Below are 27,703 nucleotides of genomic sequence, written 5' to 3'. Positions count from 1 at the left end.
GAACTCATCTGGATGCTAAGTGGCCTTAATGCTGCTTGCTCCGTATGAACTTGGGCAGGGTTCCGCTCATCTGGCATAATCTTTATTGACCAAAACTCATTTCGCATAACTCGTATGGTCTAAACTTTTTTGGCCGAACCATCACTTTGCCAAGACTTATGTGGCATAAGGCTCGTTTCGTCTAAAACTCTTTAGGCACAATCTTTAAACACCTAAGTTTCGTTTGCTCAAATTTATGTTCGTCTATACCTATGTATAATCTTGTTTCTCCTAATGTTATCTTAATAAATAATATATTAAGTATGTAGTAAATGTACAAATTGTGGTATTTTTCTCCTACATCCCGAAAATCACGATGTTGTATCCTCCTGACCCCGAGAGGTATAAATGTATAAACTGTTTAAAAAACACTGTAAAAAACTGTAAAAAATTTAAAAAAATACTACTGAACTGTTTTGTCACTTTGTCAAAGAACAAATTGTTTAAGGGATAGGTACTTTATAAAACTTTAAAGAAATAACAGGGATACTCCATAAAACTTTTAATGTAGGTATTTTTACTGTCCTACTCATAGCACGCCAGGTGTCAGGAGGGTATGATAAAAAATCGAAAGTTAACGACCAATATAATTATTACAAACCCCATGAGATTGAAACCTAAAAATAGGTGCGACGACGAGCAAAGCGAGGAGGAGCGTGTTAGGTGCACATGTTCATCAAAACCAAAGCGGAGCGCAGCGAAGCGGAGCGGAGCGTTTTCCAAACAGCGGAAACAATACATGGCACCAGTTTGCGCTATGTAGGGAGACGCTCCGTCAAAGTTAAAGCCAAACGAATATTATTACTTTGTATAAACCTATGCCATAGCATTATTAGGCTATTCTAGATTTGGCCATACCATTATTAGGCTAAACAATGTTATGCGAAATAACTTTTTACTAAACGAGATTTATGCCATACGATTTTCGGCGTAACGAGACTTTGACCAAACGTTACTATGCAATACGAGATTAGGCAAATAAATCTTATGCCAAAAAAGGTAGAACCACTTGGGCAAGACAAAAGTCATGTAGAATGTTCACATAAAACCGGAGCCGGTGATCGTTCGTGAGACAACTATCGAAGTTGTGCAATAATATGACTACCTGAGGCAGACTATTCGGCTAGGCAGAAGCAACTTCGACAAGGAGGGTCCTGAAAGGTGCATCCAACAGTCTTCAACCATTGCGCCCTGCCAGTTATGACATATGGTGCAGAGGGTTCTACCTTTTTTGGCCTAAGATTTATTTGCCTAATCTCGTATTGCATAGTAATGTTTGGTCAAAGTCTCGTTTCGCCGAAAATTGTATGGCATAAATCTCGTTTAGTAAAAAGTTATTTCGCATAATCTTATTTAGCCTAATAACGGTATGGTCAAATCTCAAATAGCCTAACAATACTATGGCATAGCTTATAAAAACTACTAATATTCATTTGGCTTTAACTTTGACGAAGCGTCTCCCTATATAGCGCAAACTGGTGCCTTGAATTAGGTATTTAATTTTCCGCTATGTGTGTAACGCTCCGCTCCGCTCCGCTGCGCTCCGCTTTGCTTTCGACGAACATGTGCACCTAACGACCGAATGGCGTAGTGGTTAGTGACCTGACTACTGAGCCGATGGTCCCGGGTTCGATTCCCGGCTGGGGCAGATATTTGTTTAAAGACAGATATTTGTACTCGGGTCTTGGGTGTTGATATTTATATTTAGTATCTATCTATCTATGTATTTGTGTAGATATATCAGCTGTCCGACACCCATAACACAGGTTCTGCCTAGCTTGGGGTCGGATGGCCGTGTGTGAGATGTCCCCACATATTTATTTATTTATTTTAACATGCTCCTCCTCGCTTTGCTCGTCGTCGCACCTACGGCGATTGTAATAATTATAATGGTCATTCACTTTCGATATTTTGATCATTCAATATCGTGATTTTCTGGATGTAGGAGAAAAATACCACAATTTTATTAAGATAATATTAGGAGAAACAAGATTATACCAATACGAACAATTTGAGCAAACGAGACTTAGATGTTTCAAGTTTGTGCCAAAAGAGTTTTAGACGAAACGAGTCTTATGCCACATAAGTCTTGGCAAAGTGATGATTCTACCAAAAAAGTTTAGACCTTACGAGTTATGCGAAATGAGTTTAGGATAATAAAGATTAGGCGAGATGAGGGGAACCCGGTGCAGAGACCTGGACACTGATGGTGGGACTGGTCCACCGATTTAAAGTCACTCAGCGTGCTATGAAGAGAGCTATGCTTGGGGTTTCTCTAATGGATGGTATCAGAAAAGAAGTTATACGTCAGAGGACTAAGGTTACCAACATAGCTGTCAAAATACGCAAGTATAGGCAGGTAGCCGGTAGTGGCTGGATTCGGAAGACCGAGGACCGAGTGTTGTGGCGCTCCTTGGGAGAGGCCTATGTCCAGCATTGGATGATTATAGGCTGATAATTACAACATGTACATTTCATATTATTATACTAATTAAAATATACTATGATTTAGCAAAGTTCATTAAATATTCTATCATATCACATAATGTGTGTTAAATTACACAACACCATCAAAACCTCTAGCACCACAACCTAAAGATAGGTGCGATGACGAGAAAAGCGAGAAGGAGCGGTTAAGTGCACATGTTCAGCAAAAGCGAAGCGGGGCTACATGGGGAGACGCTCTATGTTTAGGTTTTGGTGCAAGGAGTTTTGACTGCGTTATTATTATTGGCGCTATGTAGGGAGAAGCTTAGCTGACTAACATGTGCACCTAACCGCACCTATGTTTATATTTTGGTGCTAGGTATTTTGCCGGTGTTGTGTAATTCAGCACAGAGAATATATGTCATATTATAGTATATTTTATGAATTTTACATAAAATGAACAGTATACATATTGGGTATTATACCTTATAAAATATAGATGTTATAGGTAAGGTTTATTATATGTTGTGAACGTTATTAGTGTGAAATGAAACATTTTGTTTTATACGTCGCAATACGGACCCCACAGTGCTACCTAGAGAATTCCATACTAGATTCTTATTTTTTTATACATACTGTCGTTCTTTCTTTCGTTCCAATATCTATCGAAATATGTCTGCCATACATGCCTGTCTAAGTTTGCGTTTCCCTCACAGTCTTTTTTAAAAATTGCAGTGGATTGATTCTTTCATTTCCATTGTATACAGTTCTTTCATTGCCGTGGAAGTTAGTTTCATTGCCGTGGGCCTTTGTTTCATTGCCGTGGACGCTTGTTTCATTGCCGTGAACGCATGTTTCATCGCCGTGGCACGAAATTTTTAATCATCCGTATCTCGTTAAGTTTTTAACTTATCTGCTACCCATTTAGTAAGAACACTAACATTAACAAAAACTTTAATAAAAGCGTTTTTCTAATATAAAAAACCTTAAGATAAAAAAGTCCACGGAAATGAAGATTTTTTAGGACTTGTTGAAATCCACCCCTATATAGCGTAGCGCTTTGAAGCTTGGGAAAAACAAAATTGTAGCTCTAACCACGACTCTACCTCGTTGTAAGTGTCGTACATCGTGTTGGTTTATTTGTTTATTTAGTACAAGCGCAATACAGAGAGCTTGTATGGAACCGAGGCCAATTAATATGAAATCCTACATCGCGGTATTGAAGTTTTTCAGCTGTCTGAAATAAATACAAAACCTAATATGATAAATCAATTCTATAGTAGGAGAGTCAGACAGTGACTTTCGCATTTATAATATTAGTTAGGATAGGTAGTGTTTAAGTAGTATATTATACTCTTGCACCACAACTACTTCTATTCTTTATATTTAAGTATATAACTCTCTTCCATCCAAAGGTTGTCTGGTAGAGATTGCTGTAAGCAATAAGGCCGCCTTTTTGGACTGTTTTTATTTTTAAGTTTTATTTTGTACTAGCTGTTTCCGCGCGCTTCGCTTCGCCTTAAAAAGTTTTCCCGTGAGATTTCTGGGATAAAAAGTAGCCTATGTTCTTTCCCAGGGTCTAGACCGTATGTATACCAAATTTCATTCAAATTCGTTCAGTAGTTTTGGCGTGAAAGAGTAACAGACAGACAGACAGACAGACAGACAGACAGACACAGTTACTTTCGCATTTATAATATTAGTTAGGATTAGGATTAGTTAGGATTGTTTCTGTTTTTTTGGTGCAAATAAAGAGGATTGTATTGTAAGTCGTGGCGATTGCGTGACAATTCTCTTCGTTGGTTCGTCAATGTAGAGAGTAACTCCCCTGTGGTTGTGCCTGTTTGTATACACGACCTTTACCTGGGAATCGTGACTATCCTCATGCCATGTTGCTAGTTCTGATGCGGAGAGAGATATTTGTGAATTAGCCATTTTGATTTGGTTGTGGCTTCAGAATTGGTTATGGCTGGTTCAATTTTAATTGCTTTAACTACTACTGAACCGTTCAGTGTGATTGTTGTTTTATTTTGCTTGCGTCCGTCAGTTCTTAACTTTCCTACTTTCATAAAACTGTTTGCGTTTTGTAAAGCTACTGGTGTGAACCACACACTCACTTCAAGTCTTGGCGGGGTCTATCAATCTTTCTAATTTGTATCTTTGGTACTTTTTCACAACTATAAATCTACTGAACGGCAATCAGTTCGCGTGAAAACTTTTTAAGGTGAAGTGTTATAGTTCACGGACAACAGACAGAAGAACACCAACATACGTAAGTATACCAATTGCAAGGCAGATCTCTGAAACTTCGTATTTCGTCAAGCAAGAGTAGCCTCCGCGAACATAGAGCGACTGTAGCGAGGAGCATGCGTGCTGCGCCTGCGCACGGCACGGGTCAAAGGTGGAGAAGCTCTAAACTTGTTCTCTATGAACAGGAGGGTTAGTCTATACTGACGAAAAACTAACAAACGCGATCGTCGTGCAACGAGATAGAGTCAATTTTAGCGCTGCAGTTTTGTTCATCCGAAGCTTCGAAGCGCTGTGCGTAACGTGCGTTAGAGACTGACCCCCCAGGTGCCATTGCTCTGGTGCAATAATTCGGTGAGGAGACATTCTAATGTCTTCATTAGAATTCCATACTTTATCGAACCGAATTCACCGTGCATATAATAATATATAAGTACCTATTTAGAAAGAATTATTGAAAGTAGTAAATAATATCCTGTGTGTAGTGTAGATGCATAAGTAATTGTTGGCATCAGTAATGTTGTAACACTTAGGTACTTGGGATTTTGAGCTAGCCTTACTTTATTAAGTCTTTGATTATACTAAGTAGGTAGGTACTTAATAGAGTTTTCCATGTTAGATACTTATTATTGAGGTTAAGAAACCATATATATAGTTTTAAACTGAAACTGAACAGAACTGAAAAATTTAAAAAGTCTCCTAAGGCGAACGATTATTACCCTTATCACCGTTCAATAAGAATCTTACTAGGGGGTTAACGAGCTTTTAAGCTTTTGAGCTTATGAACGCGAAAAAACTTTCACTGTGTATACTACTGTCTCTCTTGATTATTTTAACCGTAAAACTTTAATAACTAGTCGTAAATTTACGATAGTTAATAGGCTATGAAACTTTATACTAACAAGATAGTCTCAAGATAAAATCATAGGTGTGGTCACATATCTAAATGGCTACCAGAATATGATAAGTACCTTCTTATTTAAAAGTATGTAGTTAGCTACACATAAATAATAAATATTTCTACGATTATAAAATTTTCCATCAAAAGAACCACAAAGGTTGCCTGGAAGAATTGGCTTTTCTCGGCAAGGTATCACAATTCACAAGTTAAAAAAAATACGAGTACGACCTAATATTTATGCTCCTTAGATTTTATAAAGAACTTTGTGCGAATCAAGAATATTGTCGACTCTAGACGATAGTAATTCGATAGGCGGTTCACTGGAGTGTGTATGCTTTTTTTTAGTTTCTAAGGATACCGATAGGGGCGCTCATCAAGATGTCATACAAATTGCTATCAAATTACATATCGACTAAAGTTGACAATATTCGTTATTCGCACACTTTCGTATTCGCGAAGTAAAAGCGAAACTAGCTCGTATCGTTTTTAATGAATGACACAATAAGAGCATCACGACTGCGCCGGCGCCGGACGCCATCTTTCTTTTATTGTTGTTTTTTTTCTTTTACATTTCTCGTTCTTTTATTCACGCTTAAGTTTATTCGAAACCACGACTTGTCGTTTATCTTGCTCTTGACTTATTTTATTTTCATACTCTTTCAGGCTTTTTTCAATATCTAGTTACTTATAATTTAAAATTAAACTATAATTTATGTGATATGCCACAGATACGGTCAGGTGCAGAGGAACCTGACCCCCCTCTCATAGTAACAATGCTTCTGAGGGGGGTCAGGTTTCTCTGCCCCTTACTGTACCATCACTTCCCCGGGGATAGTAATGAAACGAAAGAAACAAATCATTACAACATCAACAAAAAATATATTTTACAATCAGCAACTAACTCAGTAAAAAATACATTATTTATAAAATGTAAGTTATAAATTCGCTCTGATAGCCTCTCAAACCATTTAATATTCGTTTAAAGGACAGATTATTTATCGCTTGAGTAATATCGTCTGGGGACGTCAGTTGCCATGTTTTTCAAAACTTATTGAATTAAATTGAACTTTTGTAACAGATTTAAATTTTTGGGTTAAAATGACCATTTATTTTTGATTATTGCCGCATGCACCTTGACTTTGAAATTAAATGATAACCGCTCTTTATGGACAGAGTTGCATTAAATTAGTAATAATCAGCTTCAAGAGAAGCTTGTAAGCTAATTGAGATATTAATATCCAATCACCCTAAGTATATAATATATCATATATTATATACACTCTAAGTATATAATATATCATATATAAACTCAAAGTATGACTGTGGAACACAAAGTTTAGATCCAGAGCGCTTTTACTTGACGAAGTTTAGGTTTTCAACATCTATTAGTTATATTTAATTAAAGTACTTTAGCAAGTAACAATAACAATACAATTACAAAAGTAGAATTAAAGTAGAATACATAAAATAACCTTAATATAAGACTAAAAATTTACAGTATGATATTTAAAAGTAGCATTGTACTTAATAATAAGATGTGTTAAAATAATCTTTTCATTAAAATAGAGGTAGTAAAGTATACGTTACACGGCCACATTATGGTCTAACCAAAGAGCATTATAAGATTATTACTAGAATCAAAAGCAGCTTTAAAACGAGTATTCCTGAGATTTATTATGGACAGAGTCACGCGAACAGAAAATTAAGATTAAGATACCGTAGAGATGAGTCTTGATACTCTTGATGCCGCTGTATAAAAATAAATGAAAGAAATGGTTTTATTTGTGCTGCTAGGTACCTAAATACATATTATAGTTAATGTACGATACGTCCGTCATTATTTGTAATGAAAATCGTAGGTAATTACCTATACAGGGTTTTGCAAAAAGGGTACTTATACTAAGCCGAAACCAGCATGTGCAGCATGTTATATCTAAGCCCGAATCCGAAATCAGAATTTCAAATTTCAAAGTTTCTATGGAAAAAGTTTTTTTTTCGCGAATTCTGATTTCAGTTTCAGGCTTAGATATAACATGCTGCACATGCTAGGTAGTTTCGTCTTAGTAATAGTATACTTACCCTTTTTGCAACAGCCTGTATGGCAAACCCAGCAAGTAAGTAATATTTCTTGTTGATGATGATTATTAGATTGGCAGGATTACAGTAAGGTGGAAAATACGAAGTCTTTCTTCCACGTATACTTACTGCATATTTTCTTTCTTAGTACGGTGGCCTGCGCCTAAAAGTATACAGGCGGAGTTTTTAAAATAGCGATCCCTGATGATAAAGGGACCAGCTACATCTGTTATAAATCCGGGGACGTGTTGTGTGTGATGTATGTAGCAGTGGTATTTATGTGGATATGCTTGAGCAGCATGTGAGCTTGAGATCGCTATTTTAAAAACTCCGCCTGTATACCTTTAGGCGCAGGCCACCGTACATATTCAAATGTCGACAATCTTCAAAATGGGGTGGGTACATAAAATGAGCAATGCCCGAAAAACAATAAAACTCAACTGAACATTGCTCCGAATGTAAACAACTATATACTTACTTATATCGTTTCACTGGGCCTACCAAGCAGACGCACTATCGCAATCAATGACTCCATACCAAACAAAGTAAAGTTAAAATACACGAGCAATGAACAAGTTCCGGAAAAGACTAGCTAAATGACGCCTTCAGCAATATTGAAGTACATTTAACCGCGCATCAGAATATTACCTACTGAAAACGTAAATACACTCACATGTAGGTATATCTAATAGATACCTTTCTACATGGTGTTAGGTAAGCATGTGTTAGCCCTTCACATATTCACACTAGACACGGAGGGAAAGGCGAGGTAAGGTCAAGCACCATTATTGCATGTCTCGCAGTGATTCGATCACGTGATTAATCTTGCTTTTAGACGTACGGTGGCCTGCGCCTAAAAGTATACAGGCGGAGTTTTTAAAATAGCGATCCCTGATGATGAAGGGACCAGCTACATCTGTTATAAATCCGGGGACGTGTTGTGTGTGATGTGTGTAGCAGTGGTGTTTATGTGGATGTGCTTGAGCAGCACGTGAGCTTGAGATCGCTGTTTTAAAAACTCCGCCTGTATACTTTTAGGCGCAGGCCACCGTACGTGAGTACTTACCTCTTCATTTGTTCTATGTAACTGGTTTGATATATAATAGAGAGCTTGTTTTGGTCACGCAGTGGTAATGTTTTCGTACCAAACTTTGGTTTTTTGAGTACCAAATAACCGCCAATCTTAAGAGGCAAAAAAACAACCTTGTGAATAAATGCAAACATTACAAACAGACACAATTAATAGAGTAGGCACCGTGCTCTTATAATTATTGTAGTGTGTAGATGTCTGTGTCTTTTGTAGGTCAATCTAGTGATAATCATCAGCAATTACACAGACATGTAAGTACCCAGAACAAATGACTGCCCAACTGCATGTAATGACTACGGTACATATAGATATGAAGATTGTTATTATTGATAGGGATGCAAATAATGCAATAGCAAAAAGCGAATTTTACGTACTTAATAATTTATAGTATTCCTAGTAAGTACCTATAATTGTGTTTAGTCGAACCGTCACTTTATACCGTTCTAAAATGGTTCTAAGCACCAGTGGTTCTCCATAATATAATTTATTACGGCTCAAAACTCCATTTAAAACTGATCTATCAAAAAATTCAATTCAATAAGTATTTTACCATTTTTCATTTACGAGGAAGCTTCTCGCGAATTCGTAGTTTTTCTCTATTTTTCTGTATTTGCCATGTAAACACTGGTAACACAGCTCGCTAGGGTTGCCAGAATACAAATAAAAAAATACATAGCCGTTCGACCAAAAATCCCGCACCAAAATGCTGTGTCAATATTTGGCGAGCTCGACAGAGTGGAATTGTGTATTTCATTTTTTATACTTATTACCCTTCGTTTTGACTCGCAGGTGAGTCTGACGTAAGTTAGTTACTTAGTAGTTTTCTAGGTCAGCAACTCAGCACTAGCCCCAACCATACGCTACCAATATTTTATTGGGGAAGGAAGGTAGGTATATATACAGGGTTGCAAAAATGGTATTACTAAGCTACATAGAAAAAATATTTATTCAATCCATTACAAAGCATTTCCACCCACTTGCTAGGTATCCATGGACATGTCAAGAGATAAAAAAACCGACTTAAAAAAACCACTCAAATGTAAGAAATAATTTAAGGTTTACACAAATTATATGTGAGAGTACAAATATACCTAAGCAGGAACTGTTCTTTTTTGATGTTGGTGCGGTGCAAAGTAATCTGAAGAAATATTGCACTAACTTCAAAAAAAGAACAGTTCCTGCTTAGGTATATTTGAAATGTCACATATTATTTGTGTAAACCTTAAATTATTTCTTACATTTTAGTGGTTTTTTGAAGTCGGTTTTTTATTTTTTTTAATTATTATTTTATAGTTTTTAGTTTATTTGCAATAATTTTTAATCTAAAGTAAGATGCAAATGATACCAAAAAGTCCTACTAATCAATACGAATCATTCAAGCCTAAACACGAGGTAGTTGCTATATTATACCGTTGAGGAGTTCCCTTGACTGCCTTCCGTTTCCATCATCAGATCAGCTCAAGGTCACTATCATATTTTTTGTTATAAGAACTATATTTACGTTCTTAATTTCATTAGAATCGGTTAATATGTGTCTAAAATGGAAATTCATACCCTGTTTTTACCCCTTTACCTTAGGGGTGAGAAAAATTCTGAAAAAAAATGGGACCACCTGGGAGCTCAACCCAATACAACAAAAAAAGTATTTTCAAAATCGGTTCATAAACGGCGGAGTAATCGGTGAACATACATAAAAAAAAAAATATCCCGACGAATTGAGAACCTCCTCCTTTTTTTGAAGTCGGTTAAAAATAGCAAAACTGTAGATAGTGGTACATTCCTTTCTGAGGATTGTCCACCAGCCCGCACTAGGCCAGAGCGTGATAGACTAGGCCTAAAGCCTAAAACCCTTCCTTCATTAGAAATCCACCCGTGCCCCAGCAGTGGGCACTGGGTCGTGATGGTGATAGAAGAGGTACTTACCAGCAAACGGCACATCGCAAACATACTCCTCCACGCAGTTGTCGGACTTGCCGCTACGGTCGGTGGCGCCACTGGCGACGGAAGCGGCGGACGCGGCGCGCAACAGATTCACTTCCGTTTCCGTGTAGCTGTCGCGCAGGGCTGAGCGACGCTTGTATTCCTGGGGAGGAGCGACGGGTCAGGTTCTATTCTCTACTTATTCTATTCTGAGCGGGGTGAAGCTCCTGGAGGGTTACTCTATACTGTCGAAAAAGAAAGAACAAGAGCTATAGTGCAATCGGCACGTTTAATACAACGAGACAGAGTCTTGGCTTAGCGCTCCGAAACCTAATTTTTCGTTATTATCGTCATTTATCCTATATTTTCGTTATATTTAATCGTTATTTCGTTGTTATCGTCGAGGTAGGTGCGAGGGTATAAAGAGGACTTGAAGGCTGGTAGGTGGGTGACTTGATGACAGGACTTGATGATGAAAGACAGTGTGGGACAACTATTCGTTCTCCGATTTAGAGAGTGACCCTCCTGGTTCCTTTGATTGGTATTTATTTGGCATTTGGATGTTGTTCGCCGACACGTACATAGAAATACATTGAAACCAGCATTGTCGTTGCGTTCAAGTTGTCTGCTGAAACTTTATGTGATCTGCTACTGGTTGAAGCGTCCACGTCCACCTACCGGTATCGTACGTATTGGACCAAACAGATTGTCATAAATGTATGGAGAAACGGCGTCGGCAATGCCGATGAAGTGGACGCACTTGTGTGAAATTCTATACAAAGAATACTGAATGCGATGCGCCCGTTGCGTATGATGCTGAGTATTGCTGAGAGGACGCTTACCTTAAAAAGTCATATCTATCACTGTAAATAAGATTCGGCGATGCTTCAGGTTGATGCATATTGGTTCTCGACAGCTAACACTTTTTGCTACAGACTTATCTACTCACGAGCATTTCACATACATTAACTACCTACATACATATTATTATGTAATACATAATTATGCCCACGACTGTAATCCCCGAAGCGGTGTTCTGCTGCTCATTTGTACTCACGTGATAGGTCGCGAGCCGTATCGCCGTTTGAATGAGTACAATGCACTTAGGGTAGGTTCATATCTAGAATCTAGATGTGCAGGTTTCTCTAACATATATGTGTAAGTGAAATGCGTGAAAAGAGTAGTCTTTCCATTTTAGGTATCCCCTAGGTACCCTAAATATGTGTTTGTGGGCACCTAAAATGCAGTCATTCACGCCACAGATACCTATTGTCTATGTGGTATTAGAAAGACTGGCTTTAAGATTTTATTGGCTTTTATTTAGTTTTTAATAAAATAAATCCAAATACAGTGCCACAAACTTATCTGTTACGGTGACAGCTCACATAAATGTGTTATATTTCTTCATTCTATAACAGGGATGCACAGACCGCGGCCCGCGGGCCGCATGCGGCCCGCCAGTCGAATATTGGTGGCCCGCCGACAGAAAAATTGTACTCTCGTACATTCGAATAATATTCCAGAATAAAACCAATTAAAATATATATGTTCGCAAAGTACTCAATCACAGGCAATTCGAACCATTCCTAAGCCTAATCAAAATATTTCAATATTTTCAAGACAGATTTTCGGAATTCAAAAACATGAAACCTCTGTTGGACGTATTCAGCAATCCTTTCACAATTTCAGATGAAAATGCGCCAGAGTCATTGTACCTTAGTTAGAAATTATCGACATTCAAAACGACCATGATTAACGCAACAAAATCAACGAAGGAGACTTGCTGAACTTTTACCGCTGCTTTGATAAAAATACGCACCAAGATGTGCCAGGTTATTAAGTTTGGTTTTAGACATATATTTGAACAAACCTTTTCAATACTTAATAATGGAAAGACATAAATTAGGCTATTATTATTTTTTTACAAGAAATCGAAACTGCATTGCAAACGAAAGTTTTGAAGCAGTTTTACGAGTAACACGAGTAAATTTTAGCCAAATATAAAAAAAAAGATTCTAAGCAATATGCAGTGCCATGCTTCAAATTAATAAGTTATTTTTGAATTTTAGCTTTATTATCAATTATTTGTTGTCTTTAATTGCCTATATTTCTGGCGGCCCGCCATCAGTTAATAATTTGTCCGTGTGGCCCCTAGTCTTAATAAGTCTGTGCATCCCTGTTCTATAAGATGTTAAGTTTGCCAGTAGTGGTAATTCGCTCTTGTGGTCTCAATAAACCCATCTAATCTATATAAATATATAATTCATTAGTAAATAATGAGATATGGATCAATTTAGTTCGCTCTCACCGGAACAGATAAGTTTGTCGCACTGTAAGTACACGTCTTTCATCGTCTTTCAATCTTCTTCCTTTTTTCCACTCTCTGTCATTCCTCACCATAGACACCTCCTTCCTCTTGCGTTCCAAACCCCACATCTATGTATAAAAGTGTTGCAAAAGTAGCATAGTACGCCAAAAGGGATGACTGAGGAGGTCATCCGAAACAACTTTTATTGTCTTTCGACTTTTGAAGTGAGAATAAGTAGTTAAATCAATAAGTTCTCAAAACAAGCACAATAAAAGCGAATTTTCCAAAAACTAAAAACAAAAGTTGTTTAGAACGAGCCCGTGATTCACCCTATTTCGGCTTTCCACTTACCGACATCGACAGTGTTGTGTAATATACACAGGTGTCACGTAGCTTCCACCGTCCCGTAGCGTAGAAAAACGAGTACATTTAGGTGGACTTTCACCAAATGTTAAACGTATTTAGTCGTCTGTCAAACGTATGTCAGTTTGATTTAAATACAATTTTTTGATACATTTGGCGTTTGGTTAAAGTCCCCTATTGTGTGAGTTTGGATATTGTATAAAGAATGATGTAAAATATGTTTTGCGGATTCTTACGTCGTAGAATATACTTTACATACTGAAACATTGCTATGATAGTAACTATAGGCGCCAGATTCAAAAACGTAGTAATGTGGCTGGATGGTCAGGTTAAATAACTTCGCAACAGAAATAACGTATTAATTTTTGATTCCATGATCCACGGTTTTTTGGTTAGGTATTTGTTACAAGGGTTCCGTAAGAGGCTCGCAAGGGTTCCGCGAAAATTCAAAAATGCTAAAATCAACCACTTCTTGTAGCGTAGTTGTATGGTAATACAGGTCAAATCCCTAACCTAGGGTTCTGCCAAAAAAAATATATGAACAAAAAAGGGAACCGCAAGGTTAATACAACGAGATAGAGACGTGGTTAGCGATGCAGTTTTGTTTTGTCTAAACTTCGGAGCGCTGCGCGAAACACTGCTTTATCTCGTTGTATTAAGCGTGCCGATTCGTCGATTTAAAGGGTGACTCTTCAAGTAACTTAGGGGGTATTACGGTAAAGAAAATAAAACATTACGTTCCTACGAAAAGGTTTTTGTTGTGAAAGTACTCACATAGTAGGTGTTAAATTGTAAACTGAAAGAATCGCTCAGCAAAATATCACAAAATATAGCAGATTAAAATAAAATGAAACGAGAATAAAAATTGGTCATTAAAACAATTTATTACCAAAATAATAAGCTATAACTTAATGAAATATATACTAAAGTAATACAGGATCAAGCTCTTTTTCATAATAAACATAACGTATTTTCATGTTAGTTAACCCTAAGAAATATATTTTGTATTGATACAAACCTATAACATAACTAATATACTTTTTAGGTATATACGTACCTGGTACGTTTCTTTCTAAATCTACATAGGAATTTTGTTAGTATCTACGTTTCAAACACATTTATTTTCGTAATTCAGTCTGAATAAAAGCTTTTTGAATATATTTTATAATAATACAAAAATACAATGAAATAAAACAACTTAAAAAAATCTTATTACAAAACAAAATACTTATGTAAAACTTAAAACCATAGACATAACTTAACCTGAAATTATTGGACAGTGTAAATTTCATCATCACTTCTAACAAATGCATTAAGTAGATATAGCAATACTTATAACCAAGATAAAAAAATAGCAACCATCGCAAAAAATATAGTTACTTAATACAAAACAATGTAATTGTGACCTTTAAACAAAATTTGCAGTCTCCTAAGTAAAAAAGCACGAATAGGCATAACGAAAATATGTTGTAATTAATGTGATAACACTATCTACAGGGTGTTGGAAATGTGGTATAGTATGCTAAAAAAGGGTAAGTAACTCTGGGGGTTATTCTGAACAACGACTTTTTTAAAACTAATATTTACCCTTTTTTAACACCCAATAATAACGATAACACTCAAGTACCTACACATTACCAATACTTACTACACGGTTGAATTTCATTATGGACACAACAAAATTCAATCCTGTTTAACCGATCCATTCAATCAAAATCCCAGATTTATAGCACCTATACTGTATGTAAATAGCACCTAAAAATACCTAATTCATAAACATCTAACCTTATTTAATAATTTTATTTACAGGAAACACTAAAATCTAAAATATACTTTCAAAGGGGTTAAAGTACCTAATTGAAATTAAAGAAAGCACCGTAGTCTAGGACTAGGCCAAAAATACCGTCAGATTTTAATTCTAACTTATTTTTTTGTGAGAAGACTAACTTCGACTATTTTCTGAAAAACCTGCTTCAGTTTTTTTCCTTATTCTTATTTCTTCAATAACTTCCATTATACGCTGAAATAGTCGAAAATAGGTTTAAATTTTAAATCAAAAGAGCACATCCAAACCATGCAAACTTTTCATGAGGCAAAATGGATGCGCATGCACATTTTTAGTAATGCCAGTGTTACTGATAGTTTAGAAAGTTAATTACATTGATAGGAAAGTATTTGTGTTTAAACGATGAGCTATGAAGTTATTTTTTATGTTTGAAGAGGTCTAGTACGAACATTAATTAGTAACAACCACTTTTTGATTCAGTCAAAAAACGGTCAGAATAGACATGTGGAAATAAACGAAATAGTAATAAATAATATATCTGCTAAACAAACGCAGTACTATATGATGTGTTACACGAGGCAAACAGCTAAACAAAAATCAATACTACAACGCCATCTAGCGACCGCAACGTGCATCGATCTACCGTGCTACTGACTTCGGCGCACTAACCTGGCTGAGCGGGCGGATTCTCTCATGGATGCTGTTCTCGGCCTGGCGTGCCGACGGCGGCGGGTGGTCGGGCGTGGGCGGCTGGTCGTAGTGCGACGGAGACAGGGGGATCTCCACCCGTGGCCCCTCGTAGTACCGCTCACAGTCACTCGGACTATTCATCGACTGAGAATCGTCTAGCAGACTCTCTAATGAAGACTTCTCTTGCGCAGAATACTTTCTCACTCTATTGTCTGTCATTCTCGGCTCGAAGTTATCATACTGCGGTACGTTGTTTCTTCTGAGCTTTCTTCTGGGGTTCTGCTCTTTTATAACGACGTTTTCGTACATAGCCGTGATGGCAACTGGTTGCGGCCTGTTCTTCAGGCTAGGCCGAGGGTTGGGGATGGGGGCCACTCTGGGAGAGTTGTGGTTTTCCTCGTACTCTGAGTATGAGAGTTTTCCATCAACGTATTGGTCCACCGAGCGGCCGTGTTTGAGGTAGTGTTTAGCACCCTGCAACAACGGAGAAAAGCTATAGAGTCTGATATTTATAATGCACTCTTTCCTGTTTTGAAGAACTTTCCCTAGGATGACTGCTACCTTTCTTCATTGAACCTTACTACTCCTATATCTCCTCCACATATTGCTATACCCATCAATCATCCGTCCTACAAATATCTCTTCAACAGTAGACTAAATAACAATCACAACCAGTCACTTTCATACTTAAAACCTCACCATCCACCTTACGCTGTAAACCCTAGACTCCCTAGAGCATATCATCCTTACCTGTATATCATCCAGGTCGTCCTGACTCCTGGCGTGAGGCCGGATCTCGTAGCTGTACCCGGACGAGGGCGAGTTGGCGTGAGTGGGCGACACGGACAGGTTCCGCCGCGGAGGCTTCTTCGGAGGCGTCGGCTGAGGAGGAAGGGAGCTGGTTAGATTATGGGCTGGTGATACGGTAAAGCCCTAAGCCTAGTTTCACATTACTCTGTTAGATCATTAACATCCTGTTACATTATAACAAAGCATTAGTTGTTGACTTTTGACACATCGGTCAAGAATTCAATATGGAAATTTTATTCTAGATGCCACTTACAATGAAACAGGGGTGTTAATGAACTAACAGACTATGGTGAACGTAGGCCTAAGGGTGTCAGATTTGAAAGCAAAAGGTAGTCAAACAAGAATAAACTGACGGATTCAATGGTCTTTAGTGCACTAAAAAGTGCTTGGGTTCCATGACTATCTTTAAGAATAAGGAATAAAGGTAGCTGGTTAATTATTAATGAAGACATGGGATTTGACAGTGTTCATCAAGAATTAAGGAGCATGATCTATGGCTTACTGCAAGGTTATGACAACTCAGAGCATCATAGGTCCAGTACAGTAACATAACACGTACTAAGTACATACATAAATATCAAATTCCCAACAACAATAACAATCATCCTACGAATTCTTGAACAGAATAACAAAAGCCTGATGCAATTACACTCGTAATACAACAAAATACTAGTAATGGAATTCCATTCCTAAGCGACTAACATCCCAGATACGTCCAATATTTAATGCTTCTTGGACATGTAAATACGGACAATCTAGAAACGGATGCGTACACAATGCCATCTGGCGGAAAGCTATCAACAAATTGGCCTATTCTTATCCACCGACCGACGTTGCCAACGAGACGCAATTGAGTAATGGGAATTTCAATAGTGACGAAGATGACACAGGGATTGAGAATGTGGCGTGAGAGACAAGCGGTGACGATGATAGGGAACCAGATATTTCAGTTTTTATTAAAACACTACATTTATTCTAGACTAGAATATTTGGTCTAAGTTATGGAATTTTATTACATACATTCTTATTAGAAGGAGTGGCATTATTTATGTTTTGTAGATTTTTGGGAGAAATTTAAACTCGCGTGCCAGAGCTCCTGCTCGTTTTGCGAAGACTTGCATTCCACAACTCATTATAATTTTCATAATCCGCACGATTTGCATGTACTAACATTACCTACTATGTATGCAGGCACGCAACGAGATCTATATAGCGCAAGTTACCCGGAGTTAATTAAAACGTCCAAAAGTTAAAACAAAAGAGTACATCGCACTTTCTATGCATTTATGAACGGATGGTGTCCGATAGGTGCTGCCAAATAAGCGACTGACACATATATTATAGTCACACAGCACACACACTTCACAGCAGTCATACCTTCTGAGCATCCAAACGATCATAGTAAACCAAATACCTACTATAATAATACAATTAATGATGGAAATTCTTATCCGTTTAAAACTCCATTAACCCTGCGAATACACGGGTTTGAAAAATCAAAATATTTCCACCTCTTGTCATTTCCGCCGCTCACCCTCAATCCTTAGACCACAACGCCATCCCGCGACAATAAGTGGACCACGTGATCGAATATGGTCGCGCGGATAAGGCGTAAATTGCCAGCAGCCGCCCACTAAACGGTTTAAGAGAAAATCTAGATCCATCCGATTATGAGAGCACTGAGCTCAACGTATTTTTAGACCTGACGCCGGACAAATAAACCAATTTTCAGTAGTTTTCAAGATAGGTATTCGAGATAGGTAATCATTTTTGAACTTTTAAGCTCAATTTTTTAAGTAAGCACTGACTTCATAATGTATTTTACAATGTATCGTATAATTATGTTCTTAAAAATTACAACTCATGGGTTGTAATTGTAATGAACTATGTAGGTAGGTTTATGTACCTACCTATATAAAAACTGAAAACACATTTTTATTTTCATCAGCATTTCCTAATATCCATTATTTGTTTACCCGTGTTGTGCAAAGTGTTTTTTTAAACTAGGTCATTTGAAACTGCTGAACAGACGTGTAGATGTAAACAAAACGGTCTTATTTTATTTACTACACAGCACTGGTGTTGCCAGCACATCAGTTTATCCCCTATTCATGAATATTGGATCGATTTTAATTTAAATGTAATAAGATATTTTATTTCATAAATATAAGTCATGGTCAATATGGTCTCAAAGCTGTTTAAGTAATATGAATCCTATAGTAATAAAGATTTTATAAACTTACACCAAATTTTTCAATTGTTTTAAATGTTACTTACACTTACATATACTTAATTTATGTTATATACTATTATTAGCTAAACCTCGGTACACAGTCAAAGATATTTTTGACTGATATCAATCGATAATAATCTGTTTAATTTACTCGAACTCGGCAGCACTATGAGCCCATCAGTGCCAGCGGGTTAAAACTGTTCTTCCGTTCTCATTACAACAAATGGTGTATTTCTGACTCGCATCTGAAACGCAGCAATCGGGGGAACTCTATCTTCTTTAGTAACTTAAAGTCTTAAACTATGCGAAACGGTTTCTGCACAAACAACATTAAGTTATAGTTATGGGATTTTTTATAAGGTAGGTTTATTTAAAACATAACTCAAATTACTCCTAAACTGAAAAGGCTAGCTTAATGACGCGGTCTGCAATATTGAAGTACATTTAACAGCGCATCAGAATTTTACCATCGAAATCGTAAATATTGTGTTCAAATTTAAATCAGCTTTCAGTTATCGTGTGGCAGGAGTAATTCACACTGCACCGGTCTACAATCTTCAAGAATTGCGCTTAAATACATCACTAGGAGTTAATTATAGCTGCCTTTTAATCTATCCACGGTAAACCAATTCAATTCATTAGCCGCTGGGCTATAATAAACACTTTCTCTGTGTTTTCTCGATAATTTCAGGAACAAACGTTTTTTCAGGAAGAACCTATTTTTAACCGACTTCAAAAAAAGGACCTCCTCCTTTTTTTGAAGTCGGTTAAAAATAGGTTCTTAGTCTACTTACTTATTCCTGTCTCTCTCTTCTTGGCCCAAACCCGATGGCGTCAACATACCTCGGCGCCGTATTAAACTGTCTCCCGAGAACCATGACGACTCGTCTGCTAACTGATTTATAGAGCGGCCCTTTCATGTGGCCCTTTGTACAAAACGAGCATAAAAACGTTTGTTCCTGAAATTATCGAGAAAACACAGAGAAAGTGTTTCTTATTGCCCAGCGGCTAATGAATTGGCCATGCTAACTTTTTGAACAAGAATGAAATGCTTAAAACCGTTTCGAGGAATATGCTTCCAGTACAATTTCTGGTCATCAGATTTTAAATTAGTTCTCTATTTTTTTAATTATTCAATAAAAACTAATAACCTTCATTTGTCCTTTCTATGACGTCACATTAGGATCATAGAGTATAGTATACATACTGATTAGGATATATGCACAGAATGCATTTGCAAGTAAACGTCAAACGTCAATAAACGCAAACCTCATGTACTCTGTGAACCTCACAGCCCGTGTCACCCATGTGCACAGAGTAGGTGCCCGTGTGTTTATTTCTCTTTATTGATTTAGTTTATTTATTTTCTACCTTGTTTTGAATCTCTACTACGAATAAATAATAACCAGTGGATACTACGATGACAACAAGAACAGAGATAGTATTTCTTCAGTGAGTATTATTGCTTCATAGAGTATTATTTGTAGGTTAAGAGTTAGATGACAGATGGCAATGACATTCTACCTCACTGACGTTAAGTGACACTTGCTTTTTTTGTGGCGCAGGCAAAGGCACCAATATTTTAGTACGTTCTGTGACGTCATACATCCATTCAGCCGACCAAATTTTAAAATTATATTAAAAATAGTTGTAATGAATAAAAATCAAAAATAACGAAATTAGTTTCTTAAAATATAGACCATTTTAAGAAACTAATTTCGTTATTTTTTTTCAAAATAAATTATAAAAAATACATATCATAAATTGGTAGCATGGCCAATTGAATTGGTTTACCGTGGATAGATTAAAAGGGAGCTATAATTAACTCCTATTGATGTATTTAAGCGCAATTCTTGAAGATTGTAGACCGGTGCAGTGTGAATTACTCCTGCCACACTATAACTGAAAGCTGATTAAAATTTGAACACAATATTTACGATTTCGATGGTAAATAAGAAAAAGTTAGCATGGCCAATTCATTAGCCGCTGGGCAATAAGAAACACTTTCTCTGTGTTTTCTCGATAATTTCAACAAACGTTTTTATGCTCGTTTTGTACAAAGGGCCACATGAAAGGGCCGCTCTATAAATCAGTTAGCAGACGAGTCGTCATGGTTCTCGGGAGACAGTTTAATACGGCGCCGAGGTATGTTGACGCCATCGGGTTTGGGCCAAGAGAGAGAGACAGGAATAAGTAAGTAGACTAAGAACCTATTTTTAACCGACTTCAAAAAAAGGAGGAGGTTCTCAATTCGTCGGGATCTTTTTTTTTTACAATGTCTAGATAGTGGCTACCTGTGCGCTGTGGCATAAAAGACAGATTACAGAGATTGTCCCACAGAAGACCTAGCACGGGGTGAAGGACGCGCACGCCAAGTCATGACAAAAGTTTTGCGTCGCCCTCACTCATATCGCCGGGCTTCGAGCGAGCTATGAATAACTTTTCTCACATCTTGATTTACGCGTCTTGCACCCCGTGCTAGGCCTTCAGGTAGCCATTATCCAGACATTGTGAAACAGGCCCTTAATTATACTAGAAGTCCGTAGGTAGCATGGTTATATTGGTAATAGCATGATAATGCCCTGTAAATATATGCCCCGTTCACCCAATCACAGTGCTGTGCATTCGGTAAAAAGATTATTTATCAGATCAGTATCAGACTACAAGAAAAGTCCAAGTCGCTTCTAACTTAAACTACAGATAAATAAAAGTCAATGAATCGAATCAACACACGAATCTATTGGTCGCGTTTAAAATAACCGGAACCAATGCGGTGAATGAAGGATGGTTTATCTGTTAAATTTAACTTGTCCCTCTAATGATTTCAATGCTTTATCCACTCGTTTGTAAATGCTCGTTGGTATACATGGCGCTACAAAAAATATATAGTAAGTCGAAAAAAGGTGACTATTGAGGTGGTACCTATCCATACATACGAGTACTACGATACAACCATGCAGAGCGGTGGTAGCTCAGTCTGGTAAGCAATGTAGAGGTAGGTACCATTGTGCAATGTACACCATCGCTCTTACGGTGAAGGAAAATATCGTGAAGAAAAATATTGTGAGGAAACCGGAAAATCTAGATTTAGCGCGTTTAGGTATGTGAACCCGCGAACCCGGTGGACCAGCATGGTGGGAAATGGTCCAAGCTAAGGAAAGTGGTACCTATACATAAATACGATTACAAATATTACAATGATGCAACCGTTCAAGAAGGACAAGCTATAATAAAGGAACGCGTAAAGATGCACGTTGTCTCCCGTGATTGAGCGGTTTGATCCGGTTATTATGTTCAGAAGAGATTTTATTGAATGTAATTGAATTTCATACGGGATTTAGTGAGTAGACATTTTCATTGTGAACAACTGGACATAATTATTGTTAATTTCTATCTATAAAAAATAATTCCTTTAATCACACACACACACACACACACACACACACACAACTACCAAAAGTACTATGGCGCGGAAGCCACCTGGCTTATGAATGGACCCATTTGTATGTAGTAAGATGAATAAAAACAGCTGAGTATACATACATAATTCATATTCTTACTATGTTGCAATCTAATTAGCTGGTACAATGTTTGTATAGTCGGCATTACGAAACCAAATGAAACAGAACGCCAGCCTTCCAATTCGGAGCCGGAAAATTGCTTATGAAAGAGCCATTGAAATGTGCAGCATAAATATTTATTTGGAAGGTAGGTATTATCAACAATGACGGCCGACTGGTGTAGTGGTTAGTGACCCTGACTGCTAAGTTGAAGGTGCCGGGTTCGATTCCCAGCTAGGGCAGATATTTGTTTAAAGACAGATATTTGTACTCTGGTCTTGGGTGTTGATATTTATATTTAATATGTATCTATATCTATTTATTTGTGTAGATATATCAGCTGTCCGATACCCATAACACAGGCTCTGCCTAGCTTGGGGTCGGCTGGCCGTGTGTGAGATGTCCCCACATATTATTATTATTATTAATGTTATTCAGGTCAATAAATAAAATGATTTTGTTACTACCTATTAGATTTGAGAGGTTGGTGCTGTAACCCCCATGCCACAGCCAGTATTGCGGCGCGGCGAGCGGCGCGGCTAGCGGTGAGCGCCGAAAACCAACGCTAGACAACGTACGAAGTATGCCACAGCTAGCCGCGGCGCGAAATGCGGCGCGGCTAGCGGCGCGGGTTGACTGGCGCGGTGCGCGGCGGCGGCGAGCGGCGCGGTGTGCAAGCGAAACAAATGTACTAGAGAGAATCGAGGCGGCCACAGCTCAAAGCGGCGCGCGCGGCGGCATCAAGTGGACGGACTAGCCAACGCGCGACCAAAACGCTCCGCCGCGGTGAGGGGCGTGAGGGGCGGCGGGCGGTGCGGATTGCGGTGGTATGCCACAGCTCGACCAGTTGCGACCGGCGGTCAACGCGCGTTAAAAACAAAATTATTTGTTTTGGTCGCGCGTTGGCTAGTCCGTCCACTTGATGCCGCCGCGCGCGCCGCTTTGCGCTGTGGCCGCCTCGATACTCTCTAGTACATTTGTTTCGCTCGCACACCGCGCCGCCCGCCGCCGCCGCGCACCGCGCCAGTCAACCCGCGCCGCTAGCCGCGCCGCATTTCGCGCCGCGGCTAGCTGTGGCATACTTCGTACGTTGTCTAGCGTTTGTTTTCGGCGCTCACCGCTAGCCGCGCCGCTCGCCGCGCCGCAATACTGGCTGTGGCCAGGGGGTAACTTTCATGAAATCAGATCGCATTGTACTGTCGCTACCACTGGAATAAAAATAACAGTGGTCTTCCATGTGAATGTCGAACTCAGCTGCGGCAGTTGTTATGTAGAACTGCGCAGGAGCATAGAGAGTCATACTTTAGTTGTCCCCAAATAAGTAAGTACACAAGAGAACTCTCTGTTCCATCACCTTAATTAAAGGGGGACGGATGACCACCACGGTCTGAGAGATCTTGAGCTAAGTACCAAAATTGCAGGCCTGCCTGTACTGTATTACATGACTATCACTGCAAGGATATTTAAAAAATGGGAATCAGAAGCTTAGTCCAGTCTCTCATGTCTTAACCACAATTTAGAAACTTCGAGTCTTTTTTTATGAAGTGGCCTTTTTCACATAGTAATATGAAAATCTCAAATTTCTATAATCGAATTATACGGTCTAATAATTCAAAACCATAATATGATTGGCGGAGAGCCAGCCATCGACTCTGTGAGAGCTATTTCCGTAGACATGGCATTTTCCCGCCACGTCATCATAGAGTAGACGAGCTACTGTTCACACAGAAGTGAAACTTCATTCATAAGATTATTCGTAAATTTAATTTTAAAAAAACCATTGTAATTATTTTTATAGTTATGCCATCTCAGAAACCAATGCATTCTTATTCTGTTTTTCCAGTAAAATATGTTAACGAAGCAGAAGCACTATGAGCTGTGAATAGCTACTCGTAGATATCATCATCATCATCAGGTCCTGGGATTACTCGTAGATATACGTGTAGTTTGTCCTGCGTGACAAACTGTGTTTTACGGCTTGTTTTTGTGTAAGTTCGAACCTGATCTCTCACGATACAGGTGTTACCTAGTGTGAGGATCACAGTGTGTTGTGATTTAAGTTAAACTTTTAAATTTTAATAAAGATTTTTTCATTTTTCATTTTCATTTTCATACGACGTTTTTAATATAGCTACGTTTTTCGCTTAGTTACGAAGGATTTTAAGTGTAATTATGTATCAATAAGAATAATTATGAAGTTAGGTATGTAGGTAATTCGATTAATTGTCATTGGTAAAAGTACTTAAGTATTATATAGGTTATATCAAATCATTACGATCATTTAAAATGCATGGCAATTTTTGATAAGATAAAAAAGATAAAAATTCTTTACAATAACTTTTTTGCAATATTTATGTACAACATACTGCACGTACTGCATCTTAATAAAATGACATCTACATAAGATAAATTTTAAACTATCTTCATCACTTTTAAGGGAATGTACTGTCTATTTCTCTCCAAACTAATCTTTGTCAAAAGTTCATTCTCTCGTCCATTATGTTTGTATTACGAAACCAGAAAATTGGGTTATGGGGCCCTTGACATACCTACCTGTTATTCTAACACCATAACTTGCATGTGGAATGCTATAATGCATTTAAGAATATTCATACTGTACTTATAACTATACAGTCACAACATGTGTGTGAATATTTTTATTTAACAGTTATGATGTTATAACTTATAAGTCTTATAAGTCATCGTTGATGTATTTATTGGTTTATTATGCAGAGATTCCGAAATAGTAGAGTCATTCACACATACATAGCATACCTACTCGCTGCAGGAAACAATGGTTTCCTGTCCATGTCTATATAGTACTGCTCAAGAAATATAGGTAACGTTAACTATGTATTTCTAGCATTAAAAAAAATATTCGTATTTAAAACCAAATATGTATGCAGTAACGTCTCCCGTGGAGCATAGTTGTTTTTGGTGAGTTTATTAATGTGTTTTTTTAACATCTAAAACATACCTACTTAAGTAATTTAATATCACAGGTAGCAAGCTTTCTTCTGTGTGTTGAGTGCAAGCGAATCGAATAACTTTCCGTTTTCATCTCTCAACTGCACAACAGACCCATTTAATATTCTACGTCTGATTGTTACTTCTACAATAGTAAGTCGCAATGTATTGAATGAAATGATTATAAACTTTTGTTCATAAACAAACATCAAACTCTTACTCAGGGTATCTATTTACTGAAGGATAATGTAAGGGCTTCCTATATTTATAGGTTGCCTTTATCTTTTCGTACAAATGCGTAATAATATAATCTGTACCACATTCATGCATAGTTCAAGGTTAAAAGTTAGGAAAGAGAAATTTTCAGGAATTTCAGCCCGAATTAAACCCTCGTAGGTACTACGAGTATTTATAAAGAATTCCTTTGATTGAGAGACGCGTTTTCTTGTAGTGAATGTACCTACCTTACCTATATATGTATGTGGCTAACTGTATGATTTTTTATAGGATCATTCTTTCACAACTGCTCACATTTCGATAACTGAAAAATACTTACAAATACAAACTATCACTAAAATCTCCACACACAACACAACACTTGACACAAACAAATCTACACAACACTTACACACACACACAAAAATCCTCCCCTTTTTCACAACCCTAATTCGCGTCAGATCGATCGCCGGATCGATCGAAAAACTAAATCGACGCGTGCGCCGCGCCACCGCGTCCTCACTACTGAATGATAGCGACTCCTAACGGATTAGTGCTGTCATCTGCCAGAGTGAATAGGCTGTTAAGAATGATTAAAATTGTTAAGACGCCTTGATAAAGAACTATTTATCATTATAATTGTTTTGATGCCAGATGGCTAGGGCTGTGACGCAACGCAAGATCACATATGGGTGTGAGAGAGTACTCTATCAAGTAACTGATTATTAGTTAATTGGTTTGAGACTTTTAATAGTGTTGATTCATCAAAATGCTAATCTGTATCTTACTTGCCTAGACTAGGACAAAAATTTAGGGCACCTTGTGAACTAAATTTCAATATACTTACACGTGGTTTTGCTGTAGAAATACGATGAGAAACGCACAACAAATCAAAATAAATCAAGCTATGACGAAATGCCGACACAAAGACTGCTTTATTCATTAACAATGTAAGGCTAATCATACGCAATCGTCGAAAAAACTTGCCTAGGTACAGAAGAAGTCTAATGAAGCATAATACTTGAGCCGGACCAATTCAACTCTACGACAAACGAAATAAGAGCGGTCTCACATAAATGTGATAGGTTGGAACATAATAAATATGACTGATACTATACTGTGTTGGCAACATGGCAAATAGGTGTCTTGGGAGATAATAGTATAAAATTTCACACGCTATTTTTCTTGTTTCTGCGCAGCCTACAGAATTAGCTTGCCAGACGTAATTATGTTGTTTTTTTATATATGTATTTGTTTCACTGACAACCTCGTCAGTTGTCATGCGATTAGTTAGTTCGAATTATGAATATTAGGATTAGTAGGCCGAATTGAAATTCTGTGTTTGTCAAAAATATTAGTAGGTAAATTCATTTCGTTACGCTAAAAGGGACTGTACAGTATACATTTTAGTCTAGGCACCTAAAATATCACTTGTTCGTTCAGAAAAAAAATATTTTATTGGCTTAACTGTTAAAGATGTTTTAAAATAAGTAAAAGAGTGTCGAGTCTACAGACAGACACAGTTAACTTGAAGACCTCTCTTTCTGTGAGGTATACAATTATGCCAATTTTATTAAGTAGGTATAAATTACGGAATAATTAACCTCACTTCCATTAACTGAATTCATAATGGAGGAAAGCTATTTATGGTGTAAAATGGCTCAGTTGATTAGAGTTGTCGTGACTGCGAGTTTCATGACGTGACACTCTGCTGCGACACGACACGATAAAAAACATAATTAATAATACCAGCAACAGGTCAACAAGGAATAGCTGATCATAAAAGTATTTTTTGAAATAACAGAAACAGTAGTTTGAAGAAAATAAATATTTGTATGACGTATCTGTTAGAAGCGATCACATATAGGTAAGGTATACGTAATTCGATTTTAATTAAAAGGAATATTTGCTAACCCAACAAAGTAACACGTGTATTGCTTAAATTCGTATAAGTACTTATAAAAGTATGTGTATATCGGAATAATGAATGACCTAAAAACATGGCTAAATGTTTAGGAGTAAGAATCTCAAGATATATATTCTCACATCCAATAAAAAAGTTATCGTTTT

At 37.5% G+C, this 27,703-nt stretch overlaps 1 protein-coding gene across 3 annotated transcripts in view; it reads right to left on the bottom strand.

The window, feature by feature from the left end:
- The window catches only part of LOC119690311 (ankyrin repeat and sterile alpha motif domain-containing protein 1B), an 88,608-nt gene that overhangs the window by 39,646 nt on the left and 21,259 nt on the right, over positions 1–27,703 (bottom strand). For all 3 annotated transcript variants that reach the window (XM_048625430.1, XM_048625429.1, XM_048625431.1), the window contains 3 exons: positions 16,598–16,729; positions 15,827–16,321; positions 10,704–10,863 (listed from right to left, as the gene is read on the bottom strand). In XM_048625430.1, the coding sequence (XP_048481387.1) occupies positions 10,704–10,863; positions 15,827–16,321; positions 16,598–16,729 (787 nt within the window). The remainder of the gene's footprint in view (positions 1–10,703; positions 10,864–15,826; positions 16,322–16,597; positions 16,730–27,703) is intronic.

Source organism: Plutella xylostella, chromosome 14 (assembly GCF_932276165.1).
Source record: "Plutella xylostella chromosome 14, ilPluXylo3.1, whole genome shotgun sequence".
NCBI classification, from domain to species: domain Eukaryota; kingdom Metazoa; phylum Arthropoda; class Insecta; order Lepidoptera; family Plutellidae; genus Plutella; species Plutella xylostella.
The sequence above is the reverse complement of the archived record's forward strand: the minus strand, read 5'-3'. Positions and strand labels throughout refer to the sequence as shown.